The following is a 23,400-nucleotide window of genomic DNA, read 5'->3' on the forward strand; positions in this document are numbered from 1 at the left end:
CAGATAGTAGCAGGGTAGATAAGTACCAAATTAGATCCCTGTTATCCAAGGAGTAATAGATCAAGAGTATTATATTTATTTGAAAGAAAAACAGCTATTAAAATTCCCCCTTCTCCCCCCAAAATACTGCAGAGGTTAGAATATGCAAAATTATCACTGAAAATTATATAACATTTTTCAACTTCCAAATACACAAAATACACTCAGTGAGAATAAATCCAGGATCATTGGTGATCAAACTGAGAATAGTTCCAAAGAATTCAGCTACATTTGGCTCTAGTTAAATAGCATAAATAGGTGTAATCTAGCTAGTTACTGTGGTATATAATGTAAATGTACTAACATTTCTCCTCATGACCTCCTTTCAGCTGCCCCATTGGGGATATAATGGAGTGTGAGATTGTAAGCAAACTTTATCAGAAAAAATGACTATATTTTCATGAATTATATGAATACTTCTGTTGCTTTAACTTGGGTATTGTACTGAAGAGCAGTGTATCTATCTCCATCATTCAAGTGAAAAACAGTTAAAATGGGTTAATTCAGTGCAAGTTTCTTATTTAAGCACTGTTCTTCAGCTGCTCTCAAAAATTTCACAAGTGTAATAGTCAATTGAAATGGCTAATATGGTGTTATTGTGTCGTGGTTTAACCCCAGCCAGCAACTAAGCACCACACAGCCGCTCGCTCACTCCCCCCACAGTGGGATGGGGGAGAGAATCGGAAGGGTAAAAGGAAGAAAACTCGTGGGTTGAGATAAAGACAGTTTAATAGGGAAAGCAAAAGCCGCGCATGCAAGCAAAGCAAAGCAAGGAATTCATTCACTACTTCCCATCGGCAGGCAGGTGTTCAGCCATCTCCAGGAAAGCAGGGCTCCATCACACATAATGGGAAGACAAACGCCATCACTCCAATCGTCCCCCCTTCCTTCTTCTTCCCCCAGCATTATATACTGAGCATGACGTCATATGGTGTGAAATATCTCTTTGGCCAGCTGGGTTAGCTGTCCTGGCTATGCTCCCTCCCAGCTTCTTGTGCACCTGGCAGAGCATGGGAAGCTGAAAAGGCCTTGACTAGCGTAAGCACTACTTAGCAACAACTAAAACATCAGTGTGTTATCAACATTCTTCTCATACTAAGTCCAAAACACAGCACTATACCAGCTACTAGGAAGAAAATTAACTCTATCCCAGCCGAAACCAGGACATATTGTTACAAGGATAATATGACAAAATATAACTCAGTTTAATACATTTCAACATAAAAAAATTAATAATGGCACAAGTTATGCCAGTATCTTCTTTTTCTTTTTTTTTTTCTTGTTACTGCTGCTGTTAGAAATCGACCCAGCCTAGTTTTACTGGTTTCACAGTTTGGTTATAGCAATTGATTTCTGTAGAAAGAATTAACTAAATTCTTCTCATCACTTTTTGTCATGGAAAATACCAAAAAACCCATGTCACTCATGTAAAAAGAAGTGGGCGTTGTAGCAGTGTTCACATCACATTCTTACCCTCTGATAGCTTGTCATCCATATAACTTAAGGCACTCCACTTAACTGTTTGATTTTGAGCACAAATATTTTAGGGGATGACCCATGGGAGAGAAATATTAAAGACCACTGCTCTATATTAATGCTCTTGCAGAAAATCAAGAAAGCAACTTCGGCTTTTCTTTGCTGTGAAAATGAGCAACATTTTAAGAGTAATACAAACATAATAGGCCTTGGCTGGTATGGACTCACTGATCTGCTTGTATCAATGACATGACACTGGTATATATGAGCTGACTATCAAGACCTAATTAAGGAGCCCTCACAACTTTTCTTGAGATTAGAGAGTATAATTCTCTTCAACTTACATATGGAAAATGATATATGGCTCCTTTGCAACAGCAGACAAGTTAGCCTTAAAAGTAGGTCGTAGGTCTTAACTGACTCTTCTCTAAAGTTTTCTGGGTCTTCCTAGATTACAGAGTTCCCCTAAGTTATAGCTCCTCTTATTTCCACCTAAGCACCTTGTGCTAATTCTCAGGCTAACATTACATATAAGTAACTAATGGAAGTTATGTTTAGAGTTTTCATTTATCTAACTGGCCATATCTTTTTCTGCTTGGCAGTAGTTAGGCAGCTCCAGATATCAGAGGGGCCTTTGCTGCTACTGAGTTGGATACCACTGATGATGGAATGAGCTGATTTTGGGAACTGTTGTTCTTGCCCCCTCACAGGTAGCAGACTTGCAGTGTCATATGTAACTGTGTCTTCACTGTTTGTTCAAGTCCATTGGGTTTCAAGCCTGAGTGGCTATTAGCGCAGAATTGTTCTCACACAGCTGTAAGAAACTCAGTGGATATTCAGATCTGTCACAGCACATGTGAAGTTTTTTTAGTTTATATGTGCAACTCCATCCTTAGCAATGCTGATTTTTCATGCAGCAATTAAGAATCTTACCATAAAAACCTTACAGCAGAAGGCTTTATAATTGTTTTTTTTTAATAATACGTGATCATTTGTGCCTATCAACATTTATATTTGCATTTTGATATCAATATTTGTATTGCGAGGCACTCACAAAGAAATTAAAACAAAATAATCCTCTTTCAGCTCTTTATAGGTTTGGACAAGAAACGTTTTTTTTTATTATTATTATTTCTGGTTTAATATGGCCCATTTTCTGAAGGGCTTTACTAGATCCTAGACCTATTGTTTATCTTGCAGTTCTCACTGAAGTCTTTCTCATATGCAAAGACTCTAGACCTTGTAGCTGTGGCCAACCTAATGCTTCTTGCTAAGTAAATACAAAGCCTCTGGTAATTGCACTAGAATTTATATATCTTCATATCAAAATGTATGTAATTTATATATATTAAAAAAATCTATATTTATATATTAAAAAATGCATCCAGGAAAGGCCACCTCTCCTTTCTTGACAATAAAAGGTATTTCATGTTAAATTGCTTAGTTTGATGTTCTCTCTCTTTTTCATGTGCATAAACTATGTCATCAGTTTGCTTCCCAATAAAAATCAGCTATTACTTTGTCATGCTTGATTCACAGCCACTGCCCAGCTACCATCAAAGCCTCTACTTCTAATCACAGAACAAGTAACACCCTCAACTCCTCTGTTAATTCTGAGTTGCATAGACCAGTACAATGGCCATACAGAATGGCTTTTGCATCATATATAAAGCAGCCATTTTCAAAAAAATTTTCAGTGAAAAAACTTTCTCCTCACCTCACTGCGCACTAAAGTCCACATGGTTCCACAGTCTGAACATACTGCATTCAGTTTTCAGGGACAGAAAATCAGCATTTCCAGAAAAAGCATTGAATACCAAGTTACACTGTTGGCTTCAGTTGGTGTGTGGTTACCATAAGGAATTTTTAAGTAAATGAAAAAACATATGGATTTCCCAGTACTTCTCTCTCAGACAAAAAGCATAGAACAGATTTAGGAGGAAATTATTGCAGATTCCTTTTTTTTAAGCAGTTGGCAACTCATCAATGTTTTTCCAGCTGATCTATTCATCACATTATTTGTTGGCTTGGTCTAGGATGTTTTTCTCTAAAATTTCTCAACACTTTTGCCCCTCCTGTAATTTCCCCAGGGGTAGACCTGTCGTGACCACTGAGTTAGATGGACTATTGTTCTGACTACTACTACTTTAAAAATCAGAATAAAGATTGGAGCCAGGCATACTACCTGGATAAACCATTTAGAAGATATTTGGTTGGAGCTATATTTCTCTTATATTAAGACACGATGCCCAAACAACGTAGCCATCCAGTTACTCTAGTGATAGCTGAAAAGGGATCTCTAAAGTCACTATGTAAGTTGTAGTAACTTCTATTACTCCCAAATCAGTATGCTCTTGGGCAGAAAATATAGAGATGAAAAGCTCTGTCTCCCATTACTGGCCCCTTGAGCCATCCAATATCCCAGAAAGAGTTTGTTTTAAAGAAAAAAACTTAATCATATTTATTACAAACACATCAAAATGTTTCCGATATCTGAAAGACAAAGATAATGTGGCCATTAGGGTTAGTCTTACTATATCCCAAAATGTCAACACACTTGCCAAAAATGAATTTTATCAGCTCAGTGCAGCCAAGGGATTTAGTTTATCTAACTGTCCTAAAAGGAATAAATAGTTTACCACAGTTTTTGAAGACTGGGGTAAATCTAACATTCTATTGACATATGCTATAGTTTTAATTTAATGCTGTGGTTCAGATGTCTCTTCTGATAAATTTTAGTAAAATCTATTCTAAGAAGAATGGAGCTGTTTCAGTATTTATGGGGTTAGGGTTAGCAAAGGAAACATGTTAATTGAAACAATGTTTGTGTATATTCTTGCAATGATTTGGAGAACGTTGCTAAAGTTTGTTGGTCAGTTGGTTCTGAATATTAGAAATATAATATTTCTCAGGTTTATTGGTCTTTTCTATAGTGAGAAAATCCTCTAATGAAGTGATTAAATACCTCAATTTTTATTTTTTAGGCATATTGGAGATAACATCTGTAGAAATCGGAGTTGTGGCAGTTAAGTCCATTAAGAGCAACTATTATTTAGCCATGAACAAGAAAGGAAAAGTCTACGGCTCTGTAAGTATTTTTTTATCTTCCAAATGGATTGCAGTAGTCAGCACAGTTCCCTCTCTTACCTACTGAAAACCTCACTTGACTGTGTATTGCTACTAATTAGAGCTGAAATGAGCTGTTCATCAAAATTTCATCCTGTGGTAAACCAGCAGCCCCCCTCTCCACAAGCTCCCTGGTATTTGTTAGGCTCATATCATACCAAAGCAGCTGCTGGGGGATTTATCATGCTTACCGCTTCAGTCAGGTTTCTTATTAAGTAGTGGCCAATGGAGAGGATCCTACAAAATGTAATCTTTAAGGCTGCTTTTCCCTGTTTTTTCTGCAGTACAGCCACATTTATCAGTAAATCCGGGGGAAAAAAGTGTACCTAAAATCTTGTAAACTTCAGCTGATGGAGCAGACACACCAAATTATCAAACTACGACTGCCAAGAAGAAGATTTCTAGAGTAGCCAGCTTTAAATTGACTGTATTAATTAATACACAAGATTATGGGCAGCACAGAGAGACAGAGACATATATCAGCAGACAGATAAGCTTTGACTGAGCAGAATTTGGATATCATCTGAAAATTGTCCATATATACTCTATTTGTATTTGTGTAAGTTTGGGGTTACTGATACTTTCAGTAAAAAACAAACAAACAAACAAACAAACAAAAACCAGTAACTATCCAAATATTGTTCTGGTATTACATCTGGTTTGGTTTGTAATTTTGCAGCTTTTTGACAGTTCCAGTGAGTTTGAGCCCACATAAATGTAAACTTATTCAAGTCATCTGCAAAGGTTATGAGCCAATCTTCAGATTGCTCAGTATTCAGAACATCCATAGGCTTTAAAGAGAGCACTTCACAGATAGGTACTTGGGCTGGGTTTATCCTCGGGCAATGTAGCTAAGCCTACCTCTGCTGAAAATGATGAAGTAATGTCTGTCTGAGACTACCAGCAGAATCAACTGAGACTCGAGGGGGTTGAAGTCATTTGGCCCTCTTTTCTTTAAGGAAGCATTTCTACGGGGTGGGTTTAGTTCATACAAACTATATAAAATGTCCTCCCTCATCTGCACTGTGGCTAGTCACTCCTGGTTCACAAGGTTACTTCTGACCTTCTAAACTCCTGGGCAGTGTCAAAGAATCACATTAAGGAAAGACCAGAACAGAAAAATGTTTCTTAAGCTCCCATAAATGTGAATTTTAATTTCTAAAATTACACTGGTCAGAAATACAGGATGATCAGTGCTCAGTCCTGCACCACTGAGAGGTATAAGGGTATATTGAGTTGCTGACAAAGTTACCATTTGTCAGTTAAGCTCCATTCATTGATCGTGGGTGTGCTTCTGGACATATGTGAAGGTGTTAGCATAAATCACCATAGTCAATTCACATGTCTCAGTGAACAGTGTTTAACTTAGTTGTTTGTGATGATCTATCCCAAAGCCTGAGATAAGTTTTCCTACCCAAGTTGTTAGCCATGGCTGGTATGGTGAGAGTTCATTCCAACCCTATACACACACAAAAGAAGGCAAAGCAGCTTTCATGTACCATAAGTGGAAACTGCTGCCATAAGATTCAGTAATTCACAGTGTATTAGAAATAGTGTTGACAGGAGGATACGAATGTGGAAAGCCTTTTTTTTTTAATTCCAGCTGAGATAATTTTTCAATATTCACATCATAAAATCACAACATAATTACTTATCAAAACCTATTCCATAATACTTCAGAGATTTCAAGAATGCTTCTGTTTTTATTTTTCCCATCCTCCCAAGACTTGCAGTTAGATTCATATTACTACAGTGTGGCAGCTTGCAGATGGATATGAAAAACAGAACCAATAAAAATTGTAAAAACACTCTTAAGCATGTGCACAATAGACATTGGTGCAGGGTTATACTGAAAATTGTTTGAAATGAGCAAAGCAGTCCTGGGCTAACACTCAGACTTCTGCCAATAAGACTTCTTAACCACATCACATCATCTGTTCTCTCTGTATTATCTAAGAATAGAGATAAAAGTTTATATTTGAGTACAATTCTGCATTTGGGAAAACAAGTCAAGTAAGACTGTTTCTATGTTTATCAAATAGGTTGCCATTTGACTGATTTTCGTTAGAACGAGAGCAAAGGAAGACTCACTATTTGGTTACTTTAACAAAATAAGGTGCTGGCAGATAGGAGAAATTACTGCAATTTAGAACTGTGATTGATGGTCACCTGCCTTCTTAATACCTTGAAGCAGGAGATGGCATATTACAGCAAGTAAAAGTTAAATGATCTGTATGTAGCTTTGTGAATACAGGCAGTATCAAGGGTCATTTTGCAGAGAGTCTTTGCTCGATAGTGTCTTCCCCAACAGTCATTGTTCAACTAACTACTAATCCCAAAATTGAAGTGCATTTTGGGAGCCAAATTGAGTTTGAATATGTGCAATTCTGTTAGGAAAACATAAGCATGTGTTCTGTAGTCTTAGCAGCAACTAAGTAAAAAATTAATTATAGACCTGAAAATTCTTACTGTATTAAAGTACTGAACATTAACTAGTTTAAAAATTCTAATTTAAATTAATAGGAATGGAAAATATATTTTTTAAAATATTCTTGTATCCATTTTATTAATGTGGATACTTTATATCTTTATTAGCTGAATATCTAAAGATAAAACATCCCTGAAATTCTTATCTGTACCATGAAAATTGTTTTATTATTCAGACATATTTCTCATCTTGTTCGTAGACATGTTAAAAATACCACATGTAGTTAGCATATCATACTCTGAGATTCTGACATGCTTCTGCCTGAGCTGCGAAATAACATCTTGTTTTCTGAAAAGCAGAAACAACAAAATGCTAATTTTTGGCTGTTATTTAAGTATGTTGTAAATGTCCCACTTTCAAAAGCTTTCTAAATGGAATATAAGTAACTTGATCAAACTGGGTTTTTATATGTAGGAATTACTTGTTTGTGAAAACAAAGCATTCTTGGCTTCATTATAGAGAAGATCTGCATAACAGTGCATTTAACATTATAGAAAAAAATAGTCTTCCCCTACGTGCTTCCACATGCTTGTATTTTTTATCCTTTCTAACAAACTGACAACAGTTTCTCTTTTAAAATAAAAAACCTTCATCCCTGGTACCCTACACGAAATTGCTTTCAAGTTTACTTAGTCAATAAGATACAGGATCATATATGATTCTTTTTTAGGCTAAGCCCCTCTTCAGGTCAGCAAAGTAAACAGGCCTCACATCCATTGTAACAGCAGCATAACAGTGATTTGCACCCATCCAAAAAAGCCCTTTTTCATGGCCAGTGTGGTGTAAAGGCTCTTACTTTAAATAAGAAGTAGGCCTATGCCATGCATATTTGTTTAACATATGGTATCAATAATCTGGTTCAAGATATTTAAGGGTTATATTTGTTAGAACTGAAATATGATGAATGATTCCAAGATTGCTACCTCATACTTTGAGTTTATGACTGAGAATTTGATTTAATATTGTTGCCATATTCCAACACAGGGAAGTTTCATTTTGGCTGTGAGTGAATTATATAATTTTATTGCTATAATTATGCACTGAATAATTGATTATGTCTTTTGTTGGTTTCACTTTTTTGCAGTCTAACTGATGTTGCTTTAAATGCTATGGACACAGTGAAACTTTTCTTTAAAATATACTGTAGAATCCTAAAAGGGCGTCACATACAGAACACTCAAATCTTCCAAAACATTTTTAGAAATTATTTACCTTCAGTATGCTGCAACTCTGAAAGATTATGTTCATTCTGAATTTGTGCATTTATTTTCTTCTTTTAACAGAAGGAGTTTAACAGTGATTGCAAATTGAAGGAAAGAATTGAAGAAAATGGATATAACACATATGCATCCTTAAACTGGAAGCACAATGGAAGGCAAATGTTCGTGGCCCTGAATGGAAGGGGAGCCACAAAGAGAGGACAGAAAACAAGAAGGAAAAACACTTCAGCCCACTTTCTTCCAATGGTAGTAATGCCATAGATGAAGGAACTATTTTATCGATGCAGTTGAACCAAAGGCTCTTATGTCAAGAATATTTGGTAATCCTCTTGAAGAGTAAATGCAAGGAAATAGTACAGACATCTGCTTGTTTGAAAAGAGAGCAGGGGAAGCCTTTGAAGGTTTTGTACTCATTGCTGGCACATGAAATTACTTTTATTTAGTTCGGTATCATATCTTATAATCAAGATACAAGTTGGATCAAATGGGATGGAAGTTATTGCCAGTGTGAACAATTTTTTTTAATCTCTGCAACAGAACTTAAGGGACTTGAGACAATCTGTTGAATGATCTTCATGGGGAAAGTTATTTATAGAATACTAACTCATATCAAAGACCTTAATTGCTCATTCAAGCCTAATGATCCAATGAACAGTTAGACACGCTAGCATTTACTGGAAGCACTTGGATCACATGCACAAATAATGACATTTCTGGAGAAGCCTTGTGCAAGAACGGATAGGATTAAGGAATATAAGCAAAGTAGTGTAAAACTGTTCTAACAAAACAAATAGTATGGTTTGCTTGTATGTTCTAACTCCATTCCTTTTTATTTCTAAGTTATTTATTTAATAGGATGTTAAATATCATTTTGATTTGAAATGTTTTCCTCATTTGCTTCTTTGTTATTTTCCCTTTTTCTCAGTACTTCACACAGAGGTTGATAGGTTAAAATGTCAAAACATCATAAATACTCTGAGAATAGGTATTAGACAAGGCTTTAAAGGCAGAATTTAACGTGTACAATCCATTTTTTTCCTAAACTGTCTTGCATTTAAGCAAAAAGACCAAACAAGCAGTGCTTGGATTTATGGTATTGGGTGTCTTTATGTTGGAGAGGTTTTTTTACTTATCAGCACTCAAGAACAAACTTCAAGAAATGCTTTGTTCAAGGGGTCTTTCTGCTATTTTGAAATTGAGAGAAGGGGCCACATCTGTACTTGGGTGTCAATGCATCTGTGTGTATATTCATCTGACTTTGATTCCAGTTTGGAACTAAGATCTAATGCATTGCAATCAGTGTGATATTCTGCAGCAAGCATTGGGCTGGAACCTAGATGTGGACAGCCACTGAGACTGCAAACATTAAAATTAAACAGCATGTAATTCCCAAGTGTAAAATTTGGCCTCTAAAAGGTAAGTAAGAAGGCAACACAGTTCTGCACTCCTTATTCAGTTAATACGCCCATTCAGCACATTTGTCCTTGTTACTAGCTTGTAGAATCACAGGCATATAGTGGGAGCAATACCTAAACAAGGACTGAGGGATAGGAGATCCAAAATCATGCTCGTGCATTTATCAGAGATTATTACTCACATGTATATTATATATGAGAGCCAACCAAAAAGCCGTGCTGGTATCCAGCTTTAGCATGCCTTTCATATCCATCATAATAACTGAAGGCTCAAAATACATAATATCCAGCACATTTTTATGAAGTGTTACTAGTCCCATGGCTTAACTTGAGCAACTGCAGTATAAAAGTTAAGCATAATATGAAGTCTGTTCAATTAAAGGTACGTAAGGTTTGTTTTATGCTTTGCTTTACTCTAGAGAGCTCTGGATAGCTCACCAATGTAACCATACTGAAATTCATTTTGTTAAAGCAGATAAATAGAAAACAGTACATCAAACAATTTGTACCACTGTCTTCACATCGTATTCCACTAAATAAATAAATAAGCCTTTGCAGTGTCTGTAGTAAGAAACAAAAGTAGTATAATATTATTTTGTTCTAAATACTTTAAGTATGAGATTATATTGATGCTGCAGTTTTATCTTCAATATTTCTTGTTGTGAAAAAGGTTTTATTTTTATTGTTTGGAAACTGTATTTTGGTACAAAGGAGAGCCTTGCTTAATGTGTCTTTTTGAGAATGTTTAACCTCTATAAAGGCTGGTGGTGTTGGAATCTTCTATAACTTATTTAAGTCAATGTTTAACCAGCACTTCAATCTTAATCTGTTATTTAAATATTAGCTGTTTTTTAAAAAAAAAAAAATAGCTTTCCCATAAAACACAAAATAGTTAGATTGTATTTCCTGTCCTTAAATAAAGTCAACTGTTTTAAAACCAGGAAGTCATTTGAGAGACAACATTTTAGCTGATAGCTAACATTACATTTCATGGTACTTTATCTCCAGCTTGCTTCTTCACAAATGAGATTTTTCTAGAAAGGGAAATAAGAATTTCAGATTTTAAATGTAATTGGAGGTCACAGCAAAACTTAACTACCATGATAAAAGCGAGTTTCTGTTGTTTAAAATTTGTAATCAATAATTAAAACTGACAAGACATAATGGACCACCCGCAGTGAACATTCAATGTGAGATTGGATAAATCCAGTATTGGATGACCACTTAAAGAACATTTAGGGTACAAATGAAGTTCTCTTTTGACAGAATTACCTAGATGAGTTGGTCAGGGGAAAAATCATGCATAAACATCATCATAGTACTCAAAACACCATGCAGCTCAGAGGCCAAAACCAGGAAATATCACTTTTCCAAAGTGAGTCAGAAGCCATTTGTGACATGAATAGCAGTGAAACAAAAAATCCTTGAAGGAATCAATGATTCCTGCATGACTGGCATACTGTAATACCCACTGTGGTGGGAGCAAACTGCAGACACTCTATCTAGAGTATCACAGATCCTCAGCCATAAGCTCTGTTTTCTGTCACCCTCAGCATAACAGACTCCTGAGCAAAAGGAAAACAGGGGGAGGGATTTAAAAAAGAAAAGGGAAACAAAAATCACTGAGCAACAATGTATAGTATATTATATTTAAATAAAAATAAAATGCGGGGAAGAGAGAATAAGAGTATTGTCCCTTGTTTTTTTTATTAACCTGAAATGGTACTGCACAATAAAAATAAAAAGGGAAAAGATCTGTTGTACTACAGGATGTGGTTTGGTGCTGTATAGCCCCAAAACAAAACAAAAACAAACAAACAAACAAATCACTTGAACATTTGTAAGTTTCTTTAATTTTTTGCATGTGTGAGTCAGGTATCTCCACACTAATAACAACCAAATGCTGTAGATTCTTCCTGTAAGTATTCAGATCCACCTAGTTTATGCAGTGGAAAAAGCAATTAATTTAAAGCAAGCACATTTAATGAAAGAATGAAGGGGTTTAGGAAAAAGAATGTGTATTCACATTTTTAAAGTAAACTTTAGATATGTGTCGTGGTTTAACCCCGGCTGGCAACTAAGCACCACACAGCCACTCGCTCACTCCCCTATGGTGGGATGGGGGAGAGAATCAGAAGGGTAAAAGGGAGAAAACTCATGGGTTGAGATAAAGACAGTTTAATAGGTAAAGCAAAAGCCGCGCACGCAAGCAAAGCAAAACAAGGAATTCATTCACTACTTCCCATCGGCAGGCAGGTGTTCAGCCATCTCCAGGAAAGCAGGGCTCCATCACGCTTAACGGTTACTTGGGAAGACAAACGCCATCACTCCAAACTTCCTCCCCTTCCTTCTTCTTCCCCCAGCTATATAGGCTGAGCATGATGTCATATGGTATGGAATATCCCTTTGGTCAGTTGGGGTCAGCTGTCCCAGCTGTGTCCCCTCCCAACTTCTTGTACACTCCCAGCCTACTCGCTGGTGGGGTGGGGTGAGAAGCAGAAAAGGCCTTGACTCTGTGTAAGCACTGCCCAGCAGTAACTAAAACATCTCTATATTATCAACACTGTTTTCAGCACAAATCCAAAACATAGCCCCATACTAGCTACTATGAAGAAAATTAACTCTATCCCAGCCCAAACCAGCACATTCTCCACCCCTTATTCCATACCATTTACATCATGCTCAGGTCCCACACTATCCAATACAACCTCATTAACCACCCTCCCCTTCCCATCCTTTGATATAATACGCAGATATCATTCCCCTAGTCTGTGGACCACCCCTGTAAAATGTCCACAAAATGTCCACTGCGTTCATTTAGTCCACAACTCTGGGCTCCATCTGTTATGGTGGTCACTCAGGACAGGAGAGGTGGTGTGTTGCGTGGAGTTACTGGGCACCAAAGCCAGCTCAGGTTGGGTCACTACTGCACTTGCACTGCTTCTTGTAAGGCTTGTCCTCCATTGGTTCAGGCGGTTCCTGCTATAGTAATTCCCATAACATGCAACTCAAATCCCAGGTTACAACAATTTAAAGGTATTTCCATTACAATCTCCACCCCTGGTCCCTTTGGGACAGGTTATACAGTTTAACATTGCAATGAACTCCTCCCCTTGCCCCTGCTCTGGCTTGGACTTATCCACAGACTGCAGTCCCTTAGGGGTGTACCTGCTCCAAGTGGAGCCTCATCTATGAGCCACAGTCTCTCCAGGGGTATACCTGCTGCGGCATGGACTTATCCACAGCCACAGTCGCTTTGAGGTGCACCTGTTCCAGCGTGGCCTTCTCCATGGGCCATAATGCCTTCAGAGATAGACCTGCTCCAGCATGGCCTTACCCACAGCCACAGTCCCTTCAGAAGTAAACCTGCTCCAACATGGCCTTACCCATGGCTGCAGTCCCTCCAGGGGCGTACCTCCCCTGTTGTAGGCTTATCCATGGCCACACGCTTTGAGGTGCTCCAGCATGACCTCATGCACAGCCACTGATGCTTCAAGGTGTTCCTGCTGCAGCATGGACTTATCCAAAGCCACAGATGCTTCGAGGTGTACCTTCTCCAGCGTGGACTTATCCTTGGGCCACAATCCCTTCAGAGGTATACCTGCTGCGGCACAGACATAACCACGGCCACAGACACTTCAAGATGTACCTGCTCTGGCATGGGCTTATCCACGGCCACAGACGCCTCGGGGTGTCCTGCTCCTGCATGGACTCATCCACAGGTCACAGTCCCTTCGACTCGAGTTCATACTGGAGTTCCAGCCTGTCCAGTACAGCAGCACAGAAACAGCAGCGATGCCCTGGCCATCTGCCAGCCCAGGCACATCCCCATTGCTGTTATCAGAATGTTCCCAGGCACAGCACAGTAAGATGATAAGCAGCACAGCAGTACAGCAAGCAGCGAAAGCAAAAAGCAGCCACTAACGAGCACTAGACTCTAATATACACTAAGGCAAGCAAGCCCCATGGCAAGCACAGGAGCCTGCCAATTAATAGCTAAACAGCAATAACAGCTATAAATTCGATCTAGCACATTCCAATCAAACCTGCTGTTATCTCGAACCCTTCGAGCCCCACGTTGGGCAACAAAAAAGGACTGTCGTGGTTTAACCCCAGCCAGCAACTAAGCACCACACAGCTGCTCGCTTACTCCCCCCACAGTGGGATGGGGGAGAGAATTGGAAGAGTAAAAGTGAGAAAACTCGTGGGTTGAGATAAAGACAGTTTAACAGGTAAAGAAAAAGCCGTGCGCGCAAGCAAAGCAAAACAAGGAATTCATTCACTACTCACTGGTGGGGTGGTGTGAGAGGCTGAAAAGGCCTTGACTCTGTGTAAGCACTGCTCAGCAATAACGAAAACATCCCTGTTTTCAGCACAAATCCGAAACACAGCCCCATACTAGCTACTAGGAAGAAAATTAACTCTATCCCAGTCGAAACCAGCATGTCATGCCTCATCCAGATGCAAGTAGGCTGGGGGTGCACAAGAAGTTGGGAGGGGACACAGCTGGGACAGCTGACCCCAACTGACCAAAGGGATATTCCATACCATATGACATCATGCTCAGCCTATAAAGCTGGGGGAAGAAGAAGGAAGGGGGGACGTTTGGAGTGATGGCGTTTGTCTTCCCAAGTAACCGTTAAGCGTGATGGAGCCCTGCTTTCCTGGAGATGGCTGAACACCTGCCTGCTGATGGGAAGTAGTGAATGAATTCCTTGTTTTGCTTTGCTTGCGTGCCCGGCTTTTGCTTTCCCTATTAAACTGTCTTTATCTCAACCCATGATTTTTCTCCCTTTTACCCTTCTGATTCTCTCCCCCATCCCACCATAGGGGAGTGAGCGAGCGGCTGTGTGGTGCTTAGTTGCCGGCTGGGGTTAAACCACGACAGGTTAGTAAGCATTAGTAATACAATAATACCAGTGTATGAGCACAAATTTGTAATTCATGCCCCTGCTGAAACTGATTGTCTCTGTTCACACAATCAGTCGTAACTGCTTCAAGGAGTGATCTTGAAACTAATGCAGGAAGACAGCTCCTCTTTTGAAGTATCAAGTGTCATTATTTACTCTCCTAAGTTAGATTGTAGGGCAGAATTTATCCTCCTAATTTCCTATTAAATTGGAGAAAGAAAAGTCCAACACTGTCCTGGTTCCGGCTGGGACAGAGTTAACTTTCTTCCCAGTAGCTTGGGGGCTGTGCTGTGTTTTGGGTTTGGTATGAAAGGAGCATTGATGGCCCATTGATGCTTTGGTTCTTGCTGGGTGGTGCTTGCACCGGGAGGGGGGAGCACAGCTGGGGTGGTGGACCCAGCTGGCCAATAGGGTATTCTATACGATGTGACATCACACTCAGTATAAAAACCGGGGGGGGGGGGAGCTCACCCCCCGTTCATGACACACGGTCGGCGAGCAGTTGCATTGTGCATCGTCTGCTTTTTATGTTCTGTTATTGTTGTTGTTCTCATTGTTATTATTACTGTTCTACTTCGTTTTATTTCAATTATTAAACTGTTTTTATCTCAACCCGTGAGTTTTCTTACTTGTGCCCTCCCGATTCTCTCCCCCATCCCACCGGAGGTGGGGGGTGACTGAGCAGCTGCATGGGGTTTATTTTTGCTGGCTGGGGTTAAACCACGACAAACACATAACATAAACACATTTTCTGCTGCAGATAGTCAATGTATGATTACTGACGATTACTGTATGATTACGGCTCAGACGGCCGAGCCCAGAGAGTTGTGGTCAACGGAGTTAAATCCAGTTGGCGGCCGGTCACGAGCGGTGTTCCCCAGGGCTCAGTACTGGGGCCGGTCCTGTTCAATATCTTTATCAACGATCTGGATGAGGGGATCGAGTGCTCCCTCAGTAAGTTTGCAGACGACACCAAGCTGGGCGGGAGTGTTGATCTGCTGGAGGGTAGGAAGGTTCTGCAGAGGGACCTGGATAGGCTGGATCGATGGGCTGAGGCCAACTGTATGAGGTTCAACAAGGCCAAGTGCCGGGTCCTGCACTTCGGCCACAACAACCCCATGCAACGCTACAGGCTTGGGGAAGAGTGGCTGGAAAGCTGCCCAGAGGAAAAGGACCTGGGGGTGCTGATTGACAGCCGGCTGAACATGAGCCGGCAGTGTGCCCAGGTGGCCAAGAAGGCCAACGGCATCCTGGCCTGTATTAGGAATAGTGTGGCCAGCAGGACTAGGGAGGTGATCGTGCCCCTGTACTCGGCACTGGTGAGGCCACACCTCAAATACTGTGTTCCGTTTTGGGCCCCTCACTACAAGGAGGACATTGAGGTGCTGGAGCGTGTCCAGAGGAGGGCAACGAAGCTGGTGAAGGGTCTGGAGACCAAGTCTTATGAGGAGTGGCTGAGGGAACTGGGGTTGTTTAGTCTGGAGAAGAGGAGGCTGAGGGGAATCCTCATCGCGCTCTACAACTACCTGAAAGGAGGTTGTAGCGAGGTGGGTGTTGGTCTCTTCTCCCAAGTAACTAGCGATAGGACGAGAGGAAATGGCCTCAAGTTGCGCCAAGGGAGGTTTAGATTGGACATTAGGAGAAATTTCTTTACTGAGAGAGTGGTCAGGCCTTGGAACAGGCTGCCCAGGGAAGTGGTGGAGTCACCATCCCTGGAAGTATTTAAAAGACGTGTGGATGAGGCCCTTAGGGACATGGTGTAGTGGGCATGGTGTGTTGGGTTGACGGTTGGACACCATGATCTTAGAGGTCTTTTCCAACCTTAATGATTCTATGATTCTATGATGGTCTTTTGAGAAAAAGCTCATGGAAACAATTTCAGTGCAACTGCAAATAACAGACAAATACATGCAAAGAAAGTTATGTTTCCCATTGCATTATGGGCAAGAAATGGAATATGAAAAATTAATTCGTTTTGGACCGATCAGATTATGATTTATAGTTATGTTTACCCACTCGAAATATTTGAACCTCATGTTTAACTATATTGGAGCTTTCTTGGACTAAATTTTGGGACTGCCATTTTCTAATGAAGCACAGTGAATCTCAGATACCCGACTGATGTATTTTCACTCACTAATCCCAGAAAAAAATATCTAGTATGTAGTATGCCCTTTGCCCACCCTAACAATGTAAAGAAAATATGCTACTGTGAAAGGCAAAATAGAGAAACCATGATTAAGCCTCAAGTAACTGATTAGGGAGCACTGATCTCTAAGTTACCACAGTATAAATGAGGAGTATTTGCACTCCTGAAATTCCTCACTGGGACCTTTAATGAAATAGTATTTTGTATTAGTGATGCCACTGTATACAAACTCATGCAAGTGAATAAATGGATACCCTGGTGGTGACATCAGAAATACATGTCCTATCAGGCCATTGTCCAAATACAAGGCTATGAGAATTGCAATACCTGAAAAAAAGCACAGGAAGTACCCTACTGTATAGTTCTGTGTGAAATACTTAGGGCACTGATAGTATATAGATAATATACCACAGTGAAAAAAAACAGAATCTATATTTACATCAAAGCTCAGACTCTATTTATCTTGAGATAATGTAGTAAATGAAGAATCAAGATATTACAGGTTCTTTATTACTGCTGAAATGTAAAGTATGTGTATCTTTGGTGTAGCCATTCATCCAAGCTCCAGGTGTACTATTTCACCATCCAAATTATTTTGTGGCTTGGTTTAAATGAGGTTATATGTTTTTTTTGTTTTTGTTTTTTTGTTTGTTTGTTTGTTTTTTAATGATGAAACTGTTTTACTAATTGCTCAATGAACTTTTAACCCTTTCATCTGCTAACCGTCTTCACAGAAGTCTGGGAAAAGGCCAAACACTGGTCTACACCTGAATCTGCACTTTTTGTCTAGCTGAAAAACAGATTACATTTAATGTTGTACATGCAGGAACTTGTCTTATTCAGTGAGGTGTGTCTGAGTGGGATGAAATATGACAGTAGCAAAACATTCTCCCCAATGCATTTATCCATTATTTTCATGATGCCCAGCTAATTTGCATACTTTCTTGCATTAGAAATATTCTTGAAGTCTCACATTGTCCCCATGTTTCCAAAATGTATTTCACAAAATTGTATGAGCACTTTAGCTTTCTCTTTTATCTCTTTTCTTTTTAAGAAGTTAAGGCAGTTCCTTTTCTGGGTGCTCTCTCGTCAGGAGCCTATATATACAATTTAACATACTTTCCAAATTGTACTGGAATAATCCATTCAGGACAATCAAAATGTTTTAAGCTTGGTCTTCTAGTATCCATATCAGTATGCTTCAGATACAATTGACTACTTGAAAAAACTATTTTATTTTTACTCAATTATAGAAAGACTTGTCCAGGAACAGTAGAATCTTGGAAAAAACTCAATAAGCACTTTCTAGATGTTAGGGCCAATAGGCTGGGACCTTTCAGGCAATATTTCTAACAAATCACAACAAAAAATGAGGGTATTAGGTGTAAATAAAAATCACAGCATAAGTATTCACGTGAGGCATTTTAAATTTTGCACTAAAAATGTGAAATGTAGTTTCTTTTTTCCCCAGCTCAAAAACCACACTCTTCATTTAATCTTTTTGAAAAAATATGGGTTTCAGTTTATTCTTACACTAGTATGTGCAGCATATTTCTTGTCCCATTATGGTAATTTCCTATGATTTCTTCCTTCTTTTACATGTAGTGATGCCCCCAAACAACAAGACTCATAAATGGTTCACTGAAGGAGCCTGCATGACTGTTATCTGCAGTATGCTGTCATTAATGCCACAAACATAAGACTCTCATTTCTTGTTCCATGTAGAACATGACACAGAGATCCAGTGATGCTATAGTGTTTTGATAACCCTTGGCTCCCCTGAAACTACCCATATACTTAATGGTAAATATGCAAATTAGGTTCAAAAGTTAAATATGCATTGAGAGGATAGCTTGGCTTTTATAACAACCGCCATGCACAAGATAAATTGCAAATGAAAATTTATTTTGCTCCTTCTTTCCCTTTCCATGGTTCACTCAAGGAAAGGGGAACAGAAGGAAAGGATACAATATCATTATTGTTATTTACAGTCTTCAGTGCTTTTCTTAACCGGTAGCCAATATATGACCTATGCTGGTCTTTTTGACTGGATCTTATTTCAGTGATGAAATAGAACAGAGATATCAGCAATCTTGTAAAAGAAGGGTCAGCCTCTCTCTTCCTTATGGTCAGCCAATTTGACTTACTGAGTGCTACTGATATAGCATACAGTTTATGGTCACTTAAATATGGAGTAAGCTAAAAGATTCAAGCTTTAGAAGAGATATGGCTCTGCTTATCCTATTAAATGAGTACTTTATCCTTTACCTGACAGAGATGGATAAGATTTAATTCATTCATTTATTTAACTGATTGCTTATTAAATGCTCTGAGGTGAATGATATAGCGTGAGAGAAAAGTCTTGCTGATAGCTGTAATTATTACATTTCTATGGTAATTGGGAGGTGCAGTGGGAAGGTGCAGTGTCAGGACAGTTAAAGTACTTCAATACAAAATCCTGCAGCAAGGTTCAGCCTATATTCATACTGAAAGCCACCATCAAGTTGTAAATGAATGCCCGGGCCTCCGGACTGAGGAAGTCAACTATCCAGAATCAATGGTAGGCCCTTTGATCGATCCCCTGACTGCTCTAGTGTCTTAACCATTCTCCACATTAAAGTCACAACAAACTTGACTCTGATTACATGTACAGATGTAGAATGGGAGGCAAATTCTATTCAGAGTCAGAAAGTGACAGCAACCGAGTTTAAGTCACCTGTGGCACTAATGTGGTGAAAAATGTCAGGTGGAACCCTGCAAGCACAACCATTGCTGAAAACTGCCTGTGACACATGGGACCAGATGTAAGAGCAGACTACTCCTCAGCACTTATGTGACAAGTATTCTGCTTGGGGTTAAGCCTTACATATATCAGATTTTCCCCATACTTGCCATATATTTTGCCAAAAAGGACTTCAGTGAGCTTCGGACAGTTGTCTCAGCTTGTCCAATGAGGACTATTAATACAAGACACCAGGTTTTGGCCCAGGAAGTACTTTAGCTTCTCAGTCCTGGACTTTGGAAGTGTACTTTAAGGAAATACTATAAAATTACTCCATTCTTCTGCTCATCCCTCTTGCCACACTTTTATGCTCACTGTTGGAAACAGAACATTTTAGAGGATAGTTTTTTAGTCTGGCACAATATGGCTCTTCTCATACTTTATTTAGCATGTCAGTAATTCCATTTTGGCTTGCAGACTTCCAAAAAAATGCCCACCTAGCCACCGTTCTTATGCAGATCAACACATAAGCAGTACTGCAGTAGCTGGGCGTGCCCAGCTCCATTCAGACTGACTGCATATATGTAAGACATTTGTGAAACATAGACATAGTAGATACAACGTACCCCAGAAAGCCAGACCCTCAGCTTCTACTCTACATGTAATATCTGTGTCCAAGAAAATCAAGATATTATGGTGCTATGTTAGAAATACTTAAACATTTCTGCCCAAAATGTTTATATTAAACTACTAAATCAAACTGCAATGAAAAAGGTATCCAATAACAAATTCTGCAAGATAATCCTGGATTGATAATCCTAGAGGCTGAGCTCTTCTCAAAAGCCACAATGCTTGTGACCATCATATGACAGCATTTCCATACCACCCTGTACATGAGTAGAATCATAGAAGCATCATGAGTAGAATCATAGAATCATAGAGGTTGGAAAAGACCTCTAAGATCATCGAGTCCAACCGTCAACCCAACACACCATGCCCACTACACCATGTCCCTAAGGGCCTCATCCACACGTCTTTTAAATACTTCCAGGGATGGTGACTCCACCACTTCCCTGGGCAGCCTGTTCCAAGGCCTGACCACTCTCTCAGTAAAGAAATTTCTCCTAATGTTCAATCTAAACCTCCCTTGGCACAACTTCAGGCCATTTCCTCTCGTCCTATCGCTAGTTACTTGGCAGAAGAGACCAACACCCACCTCGCTACAACCTCCTTTCAGGTAGTTGTAGAGCGCGATGAGGTCTCCCCTCAGCCTCCTCTTCTCCAGACTAAACAACCCCAGTTCCCTCAGCCGCTCCTCATAAGGCTTGTTCTCCAGACCCTTCACCAGCTTCGTTGCCCTCCTCTGGACACGCTCCAGCACCTCAATGTCCTTCTTGTAGTGAGGGGCCCAAAACGGAACACAGTATTCGAGGTGCGGCCTCACCAGTGCCGAGTACAGGGGCACGATCACCTCCCTAGTCCTGCTGGCCACACTATTCCTAATACAGGCCAGGATGCCGTTGGCCTTCTTGGCCACCTGGGCACACTGCCGGCTCATGTTCAGCCGGCTGTCAATCAGCACCCCCAGGTCCTTTTCCTCTGGGCAGCTTTCCAGCCACTCTTCCCCAAGCCTGTAGCGTTGCATGGGGTTGTTGTGGCCGAAGTGCAGGACCCGGCACTTGGCCTTGTTGAACCTCATACAGTTGGCCTCAGCCCATCGATCCAGCCTATCCAGGTCCCTCTGCAGAACCTTCCTACCCTCCAGCAGATCAACACTCCCGCCCAGCTTGGTGTCGTCTACAAACTTACTGAGGGAGCACTCGATCCCCTCATCCAGATCGTTGATAAAGATATTAAACAGGACTGGCCCCAAAACTGAGCCCTGGGGAACACCGCTCGTGACCGGCCGCCAACTGGATTTAACTCCGTTGACCACAACTCTCTGGGCTCGGCCGTCCAGCCAGTTTTTTACCCAGCAAAGAGTACACCTGTCTAGGCCGTGAGCCGCCAGCTTCTCTAGGAGAATGCTGTGGGAGACAGTGTCAAAGGCTTTACTGAAGTCCAGGTAGACCACATCCACAGCCTTTCCCTCATCCACTAGGTGGGTCACCTGGTCATAGAAGGAGATCAGGTTGGTCAAGCAGGACCTGCCTTCCATGAACCCGTGCTGGCTGGGCCTGATCCCCTGGTTGTCCCGGACATGGCTCGTGAGCACCCTCAAAACGAACCGCTCCATGATCTTCCCCGGCACTGAGGTCAGGCTGACCGGCCTGTAGTTCCCCGGATCCTCCTTCCGGCCCTTCTTATAGATGGGCGTCACATTGGCGAGCCTCCAGTCATCTGGGACTTCCCCAGTTAACCAGGACTGCTGGTAAATGATGGAGAGCAGCTTGGCAAGCTCCTCCGCCAGCTCCCTCAGTACCCTCGGGTGGATCCCATCCGGCCCCATAGACTTATGAACGTCCAGGTGGCGTAGCAGGTCATTAACTTCATTCTCTTGAATTATGGGGGGTTTATCCTGCTCGTCGTCCTTGTCTTCCAGCTCAGGGGGCTGAATACCCTGAGGATAACTGGTCTGACTACTAAAGACTGAGGCAAAGAAGGCGTTGAGTACCTCAGCCTTATCCTCATCCTTGGTGGCAACGCTCCCCCCCGCATCCAATAGAGGATGGAGATTCTCCTTGGCTCTCCTTTTGTCATTAATATACTTGTAAAAGCATTTTTTGTTGTCTCTCATGACAGTGGCCAGGTTGAGTTCTAGCTGGGCTTTTGCCTTTCTAATTTCCTCTCTGCACGACCTAACAAGATCCCTGTACTCTTCTTGAGTTGCCTGCCCCTTCTTCCAAAGGTGGTAAACTCTCCTTTTTTTTCCTGAGTCCCAGCAAGAGCTCCCCGTTCAGCCAGGCCGGTCATCTTCCCCGCCCGTTCTTCTTGCGGCACATGGGGACAGCCCGCTCCTGCGCCTTTAAGACTTCCTTCTTGAAGAACGTCCAGCCTTCCTGGACCCCTTTGCCCTTCAGGACTGTCTCCCAAGGGACCCTCTCCACCAGTGTCCTGAGCAGGCCAAAGTCCGCCCTCCGGAAGTCCATGGTAGCGGTTTTGCTGGCCCCGCTCCTTACTTCACCAAGTATCGAGAATTCTACCATTTCATGGTCGCTAAGCCCAAGCCGGCCTCCGACCACCACATCTCCCATCAGTCCTTCTCGGTTTGTGAACAGCAGGTCAAGCGAGGCACCTCCCCTAGTGGGCTCGCTTACCAGCTGCATCAGGAAGTTATCTTCCACACACTCCAGGAACCTCCTCGACTCTTTCTTCTCTGCCGTGTGGTATTTCCAGCAGATGTCCGGAAAGTTGAAGTCCCCCACGAGAACAAGGGCTAGCGACTGGGAGACTTCTGCCAGCCTCTTGTAGAATATTTCGTCTGCCTCCTCGTCCTGGTTAGGTGGTCTATAACAGACTCCCAGCAGGATATCTGCCTTGTTGGCCTTCCCCCTCATCCTTACCCACAAGCACTCGACCTCGTCATCACTACCATTGAGCTCTAGACAGTCGAAGCACTCCCTAACATACAGGGCTACCCCATCGCCTCTCCTTCCTCGCCTGTCCCTTCTGAAGAGCTTATAGCCATCCATTGCAGCACTCCAATCGTGACAGTCATCCCACCATGTTTCCGTGATGGCAACTAAGTCATAGCTACCCCGCTGCACAATGGCTTCCAGCTCCTCCTGTTTGCCGCCCATGCTGCGTGCATTGGCATAGATGCACTTGAGCTGGGCTGCCGATTTCTCCCCTGAGATTGGCGTGCTGCCCCTAGGCTCTTCTCTAGTGAGCCTGGTTTTATCCCCTTCCCCCTTC

General features: G+C 41.1%; 1 protein-coding gene across 1 annotated transcript in view; it reads left to right on the top strand.

Moving 5' to 3' along the window:
* The window catches only part of LOC142074939 (fibroblast growth factor 10-like), a 72,229-nt gene extending 63,619 nt beyond the window's left edge, over positions 1-8,610 (top strand). Inside the window, exons 2-3 of the mRNA XM_075135956.1 lie at positions 4,500-4,603; positions 8,413-8,610. Coding sequence (XP_074992057.1) covers positions 4,500-4,603; positions 8,413-8,610 — 302 coding nt within the window. The remainder of the gene's footprint in view (positions 1-4,499; positions 4,604-8,412) is intronic.
* Positions 8,611-23,400: the final 14,790 nt, after the last annotated feature.

This window comes from Calonectris borealis, chromosome W (genome assembly GCF_964195595.1).
Source record: "Calonectris borealis chromosome W, bCalBor7.hap1.2, whole genome shotgun sequence".
NCBI classification, from domain to species: domain Eukaryota; kingdom Metazoa; phylum Chordata; class Aves; order Procellariiformes; family Procellariidae; genus Calonectris; species Calonectris borealis.